Below are 12,160 nucleotides of genomic sequence, written 5' to 3'. Positions count from 1 at the left end.
ACAGGCACACGCCACCACGCCTGGCTAAATTGTATTTTTTGTAGAGACGGAGTTTCATCATGTTGCCCATGCCTGGTCTTAACCTCCTGGGCTCAAGAGACCAGCTGTCCTCGGCCTCTCAAAGTGCTGTGGTTATAGGCGTGAGCCACCACGCCCGGTCAGTTTCTTATTGAAAGGCATACTGTGAAGAGCTGTTTCAGCGACTGTCATACACTTGTTGCCGAGGTATTGGACAAAGGCAAGCATCAAAATGGACCGTGTGACGACATTTATCACCCATGACCTTAACCGGCGAATTTTGAGTCAAATCACGCCAAGGTTCTAAGTACAGTCTAAATCACAACGGTACATACATCGCTGAAAGGAATCTTAGACGCAGTAAGCTCTCCCCGTTTTCGAATTTCTACAGGTCGGAGAATAGTAAAACTGCTCCAGGTGAGGCTTGAACTCACAACCTCGGCATTGCTCACGGGTGCACTGTCTTATAAGTACCGCGCGCTAACCGATTGCGCCACTGGAGCCACAGAAGTATCAGAGATTTGGAAAGGTATAAGAGAAGATGCTTTTACAGATTGAAGATGAACTCTTTAAACATTGTTTTTTAAGGTATTAAATAATATGAGCTTTAGGCACCTTCTAATACGGGACTTCCACGAATGGGATTAAAAGCAACAATCAAGGGAACCCCGGAATTAGCTGATCCGGAGCCCTTTTCCTTCCAACTCAGAGATGCCCTGGGGACTCAGGGTTGACGTCACCGGTACCTTGAATTTCTGCTCAGATTTTCCCACGGCTTCTCTAAAGTCAGACAATAATTTAAAAACATTTGAATGAAAGTCACATCGGTTCACCAAAAGCAGGAAGCTAAGATGGCTGCATGTAAAATAGACGTGTCAATCACTACATTCCAAGCGAAGGTTCTACCAAGAAGTGCGTATTCCGCCCGCACAAAACCAGGGAGCGCATTTTTCCATTGTTTTGGAATCCCGCGGGCTTTCCATTTTCGCCATTCTACTTCCTGTCTCTCCACTGCGTTCGGCTACACTATTTGCTGCTTTAAATGAAATGCCAACTTCCCACTCCCATCCAGACACTCGCTGATTTTAAATCTAATAATGTTAAAATACTTTGCTACTCGGAAACATTCAGAGAGTGAATATTTCCTTTACAAAAATCACTGTTTTCGACGTATAGATGCAACGCAGGCTAAGTAAATGCAGAAAAGTAATATAATTATTTAAAAATTTGCCAAAGTCTCGTATCTTGAGAAATCCATTGTTTACATTTGTTATATTTCATGTCAGGCTTTTTCTATGAAGGTTTGACAGAGAAAGATTAAATATTTTTAAAATTTTTGTTAAAGTAATTGAACAACATAACAAAATGGCCCCTCTCACCAGCACATTCCTTTTTTGTTTTTTCAAACTGAATGTCTTTTGGCCTTCCTGTGATGTACAGTTATCTAGTGGGGTTCCCAGCACTGCATGGTAAACCACTTGAACCTGCCCACTTTTCTGAACTTTTGATCCCCTGTTTCTACCACCTGCTGAAACAGTTCTGGTGTTTCTACTACATTGAGAGAGAGAGAAATTTTTCTTTTTTTCCGAATAGGAGCCATCGAACGGTGTGTTGGCTTCTTGACAGAGTGTTAAAAAATTCTGTATTCAGGGAGAGCGCTCCCATATCAGTGAAGTCTCCTTATCTAACTTTACGTTGCACTCCCCTTCTTCAGGAACTCTGAGAACCTAGTTCCATATGAGGCAGATTCTGAGTGGGGGCAGAGGCACATGATATTTGGCTGGACAGAGTCATCTGCATTGTTTTCAAGCAAGAAGGATATGCTAACCCTCAATAAGAAGGGATGGGCCACTTCTAAAAGTTTTGGGGGTCCTGGAAAATTTGGGGATTTGGATATTCTAATACATCAAACCAGATGTCTCCATGTTGAGATCTCAGCTCACTGCAGCAGCCTTGACTTCTGGGCCTAAGTGGTCCTCTTACCTCAGCCTCCCTAGTAGCTGGGATCATGGGTGTGTGTGCCACTATGCCTGGTTCTGTTTTTTATTATGCAGATGGGCTTTCCCTATGTTACCAGGCTGATTTTGAACTCCTGGACCCAAGAGATCCTCCTGCCTCTGCCTCCGGAAGTGCTGGGATTACAGATGTGAACCACCGTGCCTAGCTGGAAGCTAACATCTTTTAGAGTTTTACATACTATTCCTGTGATTAAGTCTTGAGCCTGAACTTTAGGTTTTGGTGCTCTTAAGTTGCAGATAGGAGAGGTCCTTTATACATCCCATGGAGAAACACTTTCACAGTTAGCCTTAATTTAATAGTATATCATCCTCAGTCTTTATCTCTCTCCAAAACATCAATTTCCTCTGGCAGTGACCACCCAATTCTATTACGTTATAATTACCATTCCCCTAATGTTTCTCAAGCACCTAAAACTTCATGTGTGCTAGTGCGTATTCTTCCACCAGTTTACCATACCAGTTCAGGTTTGGCGAAAGTTTTGACAACCGCACTGCTACTTGTGCCAGTAGTTGTTTGTGCTCCACCCATCTTCTCATCATCAACCAGATGGTGAATAATTCATCTTCAAAATCTCCTCTTAGCATCTTCTTTCTCAGATCATATTTGGTACCAACAATTACTGGTTGGATTCCCTAGAAAGTAGACTCTAAGATGGATATTTGCATTCAGAAAGTTTACTAGGGCATTAACTGAGAATCAGCATGGAGGGTTGGCGGGGGTGGGGGTGGAAAAGAAGAGAAGCAGAATTTGTCAGAGGGAAAAATCGGGGTGCAGTGCAAGCACAAAATGCCACTGGCCTACCCCTTGTGCGTGTCTAGAGCTAGTACGGGCCTTCAAAGTTGTGCTAAGTTGGCAGTCAGGGTTTGGCCTCTATGCCTCTCAGGGACCAGTAACTGGATACAGGCTGCCCTGGAAAGGGGACAAATTTAGGTTTAGGCAATTCCTGAAGAGGAATGACAACTGAGAGACATCAGGTGACAACCTTCCAAACATAAATCTTTCTGTCTGGGGGGCTCAGGTCATGTGGGCAATACATCATTTGTGACAGAGTAAGAAGGAGGAGGGAGATAAAATGAGTTCAAGCACCAGACAGGATTTTAAAACCACCATAGAGATTGTCGATGCTGCAGAAAACATTTTATTGGAGACAGTGGCAGGGCTCATTCTGAAGATGAGGAATCCAGGGTTGAGATGAGGAATCCAGGGTTGAGATGGGAAATCCCATCCTTCAAAAGATGAAGGGCATTCCTGTCCAGGTGCCATAACCCGAATGCACTAAAGATCAGACAATAAGGAAAACTTTTGTAGGGCCAGAGACAGGTTCTGGGTTCCACCAGCATGGAGATGGGCCTCTCTTCTTGTGAAGCAATGTTCTTGCTCCCACAGGAGAATGGCTGGTGGGGGGAGGTGTCATGGATGAAAACAGAGCCAAAACAGTTGGAAACTGATGATACATGTTTGTCTTAGGAGACAAAAAATGTAATAGTCACACCTAAATTGTGTGACTATGACCCCATTGCTATTTCTACACCTCCAGGGTGGAGAGAGATGGAAGAGTCAGAATGTCTAGGAATGTTCTTCTTCAGGATGTGATGGCCAACTGAACCATTGTCGTGGAAGGATGGTTTCCGTCTGGTGGATATGAATGATTCAACCTGTAACAGAGGTCTGGGGATCTTAGGTTTCCATTTGTTTTCAGTCTTCACCCACATACTCTTGAGAGGCAAAAGAGCAGTAGCCTTCCAAATATAAATCTAGTTTGTGGAGAGTGGGAACTCTGGCAGTATGTGGAGGTGATTTACTCAGGTGGAGCCCATGCAGGAAGAGAGTGTGGTGAGAAGACGGATATTCCTTTTTTGGGGGGAAGGGGGGAGCAAGTCATTAGGTGAGAAGTAGGATTGCTCCTGCCCTTAACTCCACCTTCCTATTTGGTTTTGAATTGCTTCAAGTATGCCAGGATGTCTGTCTTCACTGAGCTGACCGTAGCCCGGTGGGACCAGCGCATGACAGGGATTCCATCAGGCCCCACCAGGAACTTTTCAAAGTTCCAACGGATGTCATGGACCTTTACAGGGTCCCAGGATATAGATTTGAATGTGCCCAAAATCTCAGAGGGATGAGGACAGGAGTGCTAAAGCAGAGAGATGGAAAAGAGAAACAATGTTATTTCTGCTCCTGGATGATCCAGGCTATTTTTACCCACAGGTAATCCACCCCCTCCTATACCTAGATATTTTAACTTCCTGTTATTCCTTAAAAACTCCATAGATTCTTGAATCAGCACTATGCCAACTACCAAGAATATTGTAGATATTATAGCAAAATCTACTTTCTTTCGGTTTCTCCCCATAGCCCCATCACAAAATTTTGCTGCCATGGATAAGACATGTTACCTTTTATGCTTTTGGTTTCCTTTTCTTCAAAGTAAATAGCTTGGATTGGAATGTGGTTTTCCAGGTCTTAGGGTTCCATGGGCCACTAATATTTCAATAATTATCTTTTGGGACCAACACTGAATTACTAATATTTTGTCAAATATCAAAAATATTTAAAACACCATAATTTTGTCACTTAATTTAAAAAGACCATTGGAAGAATAAACTGCATGTGGGTCATAATTTGTGAATAAAGGGAAGCCCTATAAGTTAGACGAGTTGCGTTTATAAAAAACTTCCTACACTGTTCTTTTTTGTTTGTTTTTGAGACTGAGTCTCGCTCTGTCGCCCAGGCTGGGGTGCAGAGGCACAATACTCTGTTCTATTGTCTTCAGTTTATTGAGGATATATAAAGTCTTAACATGGACTAGTCTTGGTTCACAGTCCAGCATTTAGGAGCAATTCACTTTGGTAATCTTTAGGGCTCTTTCAGCTCTGGCATTCTCTATGTCTAAAAGTCAGTGTTTCATAAAAGGTAACTACTATACTGTATCATACCTGTTGGTTTGTTACTTTTTTTGTTCTTGTTTTTTTGAGACAGTGTCTTGCTTGGTTGCCTAGTGTGGAATGCAGTGGCACAATCATAGCTCACTTCAGCCTCCAGCTCCTGAGCTCAAGCAGTCCTCTGGCCTCAGCCTCCCGAGTAGTTGAGACTACAGGTACATGCCACCACACCCAGCTAATTTTTTGATTTGTTTTGTAGACACAGGGTTTCACTATGTTGCTCAGGCTGTTCTTGAACTCCTGGCCTCAAGCAATTCTCCTGTCCTGCCTCAGTCTTCCAAAGTGCTGGGATTACAGGCATGAACCACCACACCCAGCTATATAGCTAATGGTTTCTAACTCTCTCTCCAGTATAAACTCATCAAGGGTAGAGACTATGCCTTATTCATCTTTATATCCTTATTATTTAGATTGCTTTATAAATAGCGGGCATTCATCAAGTGTACCTGGAATGAATGAATGAATGAATGAATGAATGAATGAATGTCAATGAGCAAAAGAGGGTGGTCCTTGTAAAAGTTGCCATTCCACACAACTCTGTTCACCACGCAAAGTTAGAGCCCCATAGATACTCACAGATTAATATCCAGATCAGCATGTGCAATGTGGAATGCTGATCTGGAGATTTTTCTCCACAAAGACCAATCCCACCTCCAGGCATGAGCCCTTGGATCCATTTCTGCCACACCAACTCTATGCTAGGAATATTGGAAAAGAGGAGGAGGCTTATGCCAGGAATTTACTCACCTTCAAGAAGCCGAAGACTTTCTGTTCTTTTTCACCATTCACATCACCTTTCTCAAAAAGCTGGAAATTAGGTACAAATCCTCCCCCTGGACGGACATACCTACAACAAGCCATAATGTTCCCAGGAAGCTCCAGGATATGCAAGTAAAGGTTATAATGGGACACTAGGATTTGAAGTCATGAGAAAGGGGAGAAAGAGGGAAGTATCATTGTGGATGGGGAGGAATATGGCTGTGTTTTGACTTTGGGCTCTCTGACTCACTTTATTTCTCTCTATCCCATGACTCGTCTCTTTTCCTCCATCCCTTCTGTCCTCCATAGTCCATCCAAGTCTCAGCCAGGGATGGAGAGAGAGTCTCTGGAAACTGCCAGACACTCATCAGGGTAGGCCAAAGTTAAACTCTGCTTGTGATGCCCCTGAGCCTATTAATCCATAACTCCCCAGGAAGTTCCTGAGCTGGAAGGGCCTCTGGAGACTGAGGAAAGGTACACAGGCACCTCCTATTGGATTTCAAGAGGACACTTACTTGAGCCCAGGAAGAATCTCTTTGTTATCTCCTGGTTCTTGCTTTCCAAATTGGTTGCAGGGAAAGCCCAGCACAACTAGACCATAGGGCTTCAGCTCCTCCTGGAGTGCATTTAGTTCTGCGGTTAGAGGAGTGACAATTTTGGTCTGGGTAGAGATTCTGCCTTGTGCAGGGATCTTTCCCTGGGGTTATCCATTTTACAGAGAAGGAAAAAGAGGCCCAGGGAGGGAAACAGCTCTGCATCAGAAGGGCTGTTAGTGGCATAGCTGAAGTTAGAGGCCGGATCTTCAGACATGCACTCAAAAGCCCTTTGTCATGTTGCAGTGTTTCCCATACCTGCAGCACATCACAATCAGCTGAAGGCCCTTTCCTAAAAATAGGGATGCCCAGGTCCCATTTCAGAGAGTTTTCTGTTCCTCTGAAATGGGGCTTAGTCATCTTTTTTATTCAAAAGCTCAACAGGTGATTTTTCTTTTTTCTTTCTTTTTTTTTTTTTTTTTTTTTTTTTTTTTTTGAGACAGAGTCTCACTCTGTCGCCCAGGCTGGAGTGCAGTGGCGCGATCTCGGCTCACTGCAACCTACGTTTCCCGGGTTCAAGCGATTCTCCTGCCTTAGACTCCTGAGTAGCTGGGACTACAGGCACATGCCACCATGCCCAGCTAATTTTTTTGCATTTTTAGTAGAGACGGGGTTTCACTGTGTTAGCCAGGATGGTCTCGATCTCCTGACCTTGTGATCCACCTGCCTCGGCCTCTCAAAGTGCTGGGATTACATGCGTGAGCCACCGCGCCCGGCCTGAATCTTTCTTTTTTAAAGGAAAAGACACAGACAATGAGGACTGAGCTTCTCTCCTCTGTGCAGCCTGGCTCACCCTGAGTGGAGTGGAAGTAAAACTGACAAAGGCAAAGCAGAGAAATTTGAAATCAACCATCCTAACATTTTTCAACAATCCTCAAGATGCTGAAGATGCATTCTTCCTAAAAATCCTCAGTGATATGCTGAAAAACAAGCTTCAGCTGCCTTCGTCCACTACCAGGAAGTTTTCCAATTTGTCTGCTCAGACTTTTATAATCATCTTCTTTGTTAACCCTTTCTGAGCCAGATGCCTTTCCCTTGACAAACACTAACCAGTCCCACTCAGATTCAGCTCAGCCAACTGGTACCTCCTCTAGTCCTTTTTAAAAAAACAGAGATTGCCTTCCTGTTTTCACAGGGTTCCTCAGTATCCCTCCCTACGTCCTTCTGTTATCTGTTATTTGCAGGGTGGAAACTGAATAAATCGATTCTTAAAGTCCCTATAAACTGGGAAAATAAATTATGGTCCAATAAATATTATTCAGTCTTAAGAAAGAATGAGGAAATGATCTGAACTCAAATGTATTTTATTAACTAAAAAATCAAGGCAGCAAATAGTATTTATTGTGTCTCATCAGCTGGGGAGGGGGGAGCAGAAAAAAGAATATCTATGTATTCTGTAAACATGGTAATATTGGTCTACTGAAGGGAGGGGAAGAAGGTGGAAACCTTTGGTTCTAAAGCTTTTTCCTTTTGAACTTTGAGACTTGTGAATATAATACTTATTCAAAACATAATTAAAAACAAAAAATGAAGGTCTTATTACTTTAAATATAAGAAGTACATTTGTCTCTGGTATAATCCACCCTGATTGTTATTCACTGATTTTTAAACCACATGCCCTAAAATATGAGAAAATTCTTCCCTGAATAATGTAAAAAAAGGGAGGAAAAACTACATCCTAGAAAGGGGTTGAGGTTGGAGAGGGAGTATTTGCTTCTATTACAGCCTCATCCGCCAGCCCTCACTCTAATCAAATGCAGTTCCAGGTATAAAACTCTTTTTTCTTGTCACTGTAAGTTACCTGTAGAACCTTGCAAAAGTCTGAAAAACATGGGTCTTCTGTCCTGTATTTATCAAGAAGACTTCTGGAATCTTCTGAGAGGCTCCTAGTTCTCAAGTATATATTGATTCCCCTGGAAATCTCAGGGAAAAGCAGAGGCAGGGCATGGGGAAGGGATTAGCACATTTTTTCTGTAAAGGGCCAGATAGGAAATATTTCAGACTTTGTGGGCCATATGGTTTCTGTCATCACTACTCCTACAACTACTGACCTCTATTTTACAGCATGAAAGCAGCCACAGGTGATGTATAAATGAACAGGGACGGCTGCATTCTGATAAAACTTTGTTAACAAAGCCAGGCTGACCAAATTTGGCCTGTCCACCCTTGCTTGCTGACTTCTGATATGGGGGATGAAGTCACTTGATTGTGAGTATTTATTTTGGTACATAATTATAATTAAAATATAATTCCAAGTATAATTTAGAATATGATCAGCTGGAAAATTTAGTCCCAAAGAGAAGTAGCTATGAATTCTCTTACCAGGATATTGCGCTGTCAGACCACAGTAGATGGCCACGTTGATGAAGAGGATGTGCTTGCCCACATACTGCTTGAAGGAAACATATTCATTCTTATTAAGTGCGATGGCCTCATAGTCATAGATGGTGGCTTTCTCATCTTTGTGGCAATCCATCTGGAAGATTTTTTTTAAGTGATAATATTGGTAACAATAATTCCTGGCATCTGTGTAATCTTTCAAAGAAGTCAAAGAATAGTTATGTTCTAACCAAGACCTAGAAAACAAATAAGAGTTGTCTAAAGTGTCAATGACAAGACTGAAACTTGGTTCTTGTAACTTGGAAATAAAAAATCAAGTCTCATAAGCCAGGCAGAGAAAGACAAGCATTGCATCTTCTCACTTATTTGTGGGATCTAAAAATCAAAACAATTTAACTCATGGAGATAGAGAGTAGAACGATGGTTACCAGAGGCTGGGAAAGATACTAGGAGGGTGGGAGGGAGGTTGGGATGATTAATGGGAAAAAAAAGATAGTTAGAAAGAATAAATAAGACCTAGTATTTGATAGCACAACAAGGTGACTATAGTCAATAATAATTGTACATTTTAAAATAACTAAAAGCATATAATTGGATTGTTTGTAGCACAAAGGGGAAATGCTTGAGGGGATGGATACCCCATTTTCCATAATGTGATTATAACACATTGCATGTCTGTATCAAAACATCTCTTGTACTCTCTCTCTCTCTCTATCTCTAGCTCTCTCTATATATACACACTTACTATGTACCCTCCCCCCTCCACACACACACGTAAGAATCAAGTTTCCTATTATTTTGAAAGATGTGAGATACCAGGAAATGCACGGATAATGGAAAAGGGTATTGATTCATAAGCTGGAATGGTAGGAGCTGGAAGTAAGTGGGGCCGAAGAGAAAAGCACACTTGCCTTACATGCTTCTGTAAAAAACAGGCTACTCCTTGGCTCTGGATTGAAGGCCTCCTGCCTGGAAGGGAGGGTTTTAAATTGCTGAACTATTTTTAGGATAGCTTAGTTGCTTCTCTTTCCCCAGGTCTTCTGACCTCTTACTCCACTCATCAGCAGGTAGAGTAGAAAGAACACTGCCCTGGGAATCAGAAACCAGCTCCATTGTTAAATTCCTTTGTGAACCTGGGCAATTCCCATCCCTGGCCTTCAGTTTCCCCATGAGTAAAATGAGGATATTTATCTAGATTCTTACTAGAACTCCAAGTGGGCTTCCATGTTTAACATTCTAGAATCTAATATTATCCCCACCTTGAATAACTTTCTGCTGTCACTGTCTTACTAACATGGTGGTCATGTAAGCCAATACTGTGAAATCCCAGCTTTTGGTAGCTCTCAAGAAAGGAGATGGAGAACCCTAAAGTCCATCTGCAAGTGAGTCCCTGAAATCTGTCGGGCAGCATCCAACCCACCACCCACCCAGCTCATCAGCCCATTGTGCTCTAGGTGTCTAATATCCACTTTCATCCTCCATTCCACCTATCCCATTCCTTCTCAAATCTCATGAATATATTAATATTTGAGCAGACTTCCACACAACATTTCTTAAGTTCCACCTAACATAAATTAGTCCTGCCTGAAATTCTTATTGCATGTTCTTTTATTAAATTCCTCTACAAGGCAAGTCTCATCTTATTGCTCCTTTGTCTCTACCCTTACAGTGTTCATGCAGTACCCCAAGTGTACTGATGCCATAGTGTTCACCAGCACATGCTGATCCCTTTTCTTATACTGGGGAAGCCGCCACAAATTGCTCGTGGAATACAGAACATATATGACAGGAATATGAAAAGGAAGCTATATGTCCAAACCATCCAGTGAGAAAAAGGTGGAAAGGAACTGGCTAGAGAAAAGAGAGAAGGGCATTATCAGATACGGAATGTCCAGACAAACTACAATTAAACTAAACTTCCTGGGAATGCAGTAGTCTAGTAAGGATTTTGGTTGAACATCATCTGTCCCCATTCAGAGAAGGAGTAATGCAAAACAAAACAAAACACAACTTTTTTCTAGTCCTGCAATCCCACTGATTTATCACCAGCATACTAGGTTGTAGCTACTCACTTCTTACTCTTGAGGAAATAGATATTTTTCTATGCAGGTTTTTACAGCTTTCCCTAAATTTATACACATATACATGCACCAGCAAAATTGAGGGATCTATAAAGAGAATATTGTGTGAAAGTATCTGTTTCTATCTCCATGTTACATAGTTTCAAGTTAAACATTTGCAAGAATTTGCCTTTTTTTTTCTTTTGCTACTGCAATGACAATCACTCACAGTCATGTTGGGTACCAGTACGCAAAAGCTTAGAGAGACTCTCAATTCAAAGACTTCTTTTAGTCCAGTTTACTTCTGATATTGACTGCTGTTTCAAATTTATTGAAGTCCATATAACATGTCTCAATTCTCTCTAGACGCGGCTTTTATTAAGCAAACTCTGCAGCCCAGAGTCTCCACACTCAATTAAGCACCACGGGTAACATAAAAACCATATCAATTCTCAAAATAGAAGTTCACCCAGGATGTTATCTAGTTAATTTTAGAGGCGAGGGATGGGGAGATCTTATTAGAACTGCATTTTGTAGAATGTGTTATATGCACAATAATTGTTATTCACCCACCCATAAGGTAGTTACTGTTACCCATAAATTTACAATTAGAAAACAGAGGTTAATTTGTCCAAAGCCAAAGTGGTAACCCATTATGTAAATGAAAGTTTGCCTTTACCTAACTTCATGATTATTCTTTGCCTCCAAGTTATCGCATTCATTATTATCCTTTCCTGAACTGCCCCTTTTGCTGCCAGACACACGTGTCTTATCAATAAGGTAATGAGCCATGAATTGGGCATAGAACCAAGGCCAGAATCCAAGATGCCTGACTCCAAATCCAGTTGTTTTAGGGCTCTGATTTTTTTTTTTTTCATGTTTTATGTTTCTCTGATAACTCTCTGACTTTATCCGTCCTTAAAACTTCCACATTCGCTTTTTCCTCCCCTTCAAGGGGTTGTTGCTGAGCTGTGTCTGAGACAAGTCCACTCAGCTTCTCCTTCAAACCCCAGTCCCCACCTGCTCTAAGGCCCATCGCTGTCCCAGCCTCAGACCCAGCTCTGAAGCAGAGACTGATGTGGCTGGAGAGGTCTCCAGGGGGCCTCCACCTGAAGAAGGAGAGAAAGGACTACAGTGTGGAGACCCATTCTTCCCTAGTCATATTCAACGCAAGGAATACCCATCCATAGGAGTGAAGAAGATTCAAGGAGAAAAAAAGCAAGGTTTAGGGGAACCAGCAAAGAAGAAGAAAGCAGGAGTTGGAGTCTTACAAGAGGGACTGGAGGGCAGGGTCTAGGAGTAGGACAGAAGAGTAACTACCATGCCCTCGCTGGAGCTCACTCACCTTCATCTTCTCCTGCTTGGCACTTGTTTGTACAAAGCAGGCTAGGAGAAGGGGAAGCAGATAGATGACCCTTAACTGTGTAGTCAT

At 42.1% G+C, this 12,160-nt stretch overlaps 1 protein-coding gene, 1 long non-coding RNA gene and 1 other non-coding gene across 6 annotated transcripts in view; 1 reads left to right on the top strand and 2 right to left on the bottom strand.

Moving 5' to 3' along the window:
• LOC131382149 (uncharacterized) overlaps window positions 1-8,520 on the top strand; it is a 24,532-nt gene extending 16,012 nt beyond the window's left edge. Inside the window, exon 4 of the long non-coding RNA XR_009211373.1 lies at window positions 8,393-8,520. This is a non-coding gene — a long non-coding RNA (uncharacterized LOC131382149). The remainder of the gene's footprint in view (window positions 1-8,392) is intronic.
• TRNAI-UAU (transfer RNA isoleucine (anticodon UAU)) lies at window positions 428-521 on the bottom strand. Its single transcript has 2 exons — window positions 484-521; window positions 428-463 (listed from the first exon to the last, which is right to left on the bottom strand). It is a non-coding gene; the product is annotated as a tRNA-Ile (tRNA).
• Window positions 3,153-12,160, bottom strand: GPX5 (glutathione peroxidase 5). Of its 4 annotated transcripts, none has more exons than XM_032140713.2 (5): window positions 12,074-12,160; window positions 8,651-8,804; window positions 6,251-6,368; window positions 5,724-5,823; window positions 3,153-4,168 (listed from the first exon to the last, which is right to left on the bottom strand). In XM_032140713.2, the coding sequence occupies exons 1-5, from the start codon at window positions 12,158-12,160 to the stop codon at window positions 3,962-3,964; spliced, it is 666 nt and encodes a 221-aa protein (XP_031996604.1). In that variant the 3' UTR covers window positions 3,153-3,961. The 4 variants fall into 4 exon arrangements, with proteins under 4 accessions (XP_031996604.1, XP_058288555.1, XP_058288556.1 ...); XM_058432572.1 differs by lacking the exon at window positions 12,074-12,160 and adding an exon at window positions 9,580-9,784; XM_058432573.1 differs by lacking the exon at window positions 12,074-12,160 and adding an exon at window positions 9,585-9,784 and having other exon boundaries at window positions 3,167-4,168.

This window comes from Hylobates moloch, unplaced genomic scaffold, assembly GCF_009828535.3.
Source record: "Hylobates moloch isolate HMO894 unplaced genomic scaffold, HMol_V3 SCAFFOLD_20, whole genome shotgun sequence".
In the NCBI taxonomy this organism is placed as follows: Eukaryota; Metazoa; Chordata; class Mammalia; order Primates; family Hylobatidae; genus Hylobates; species Hylobates moloch.
This window is presented reverse-complemented; position numbering and strand designations above follow the sequence as displayed.

Coding starts and splice junctions, on each gene's coding strand:
- GPX5 (XM_032140713.2), bottom strand. CDS start 12,160: ATGACTACACAGTTAAGGGTCATCTATCTGCTTCCCCTTCTCCTAGCC. Junction 5,824..6,250: donor GAGATTCTTCCTGGGCTCAA/GTAAGTGTCCTC, acceptor GGCTTGTTGTAG/GTATGTCCGTCCAGGGGGAG. Junction 4,169..5,723: donor AAGTCTTCGGCTTCTTGAAG/GTGAGTAAATTC, acceptor TCTCTGCTTTAG/CACTCCTGTCCTCATCCCTC.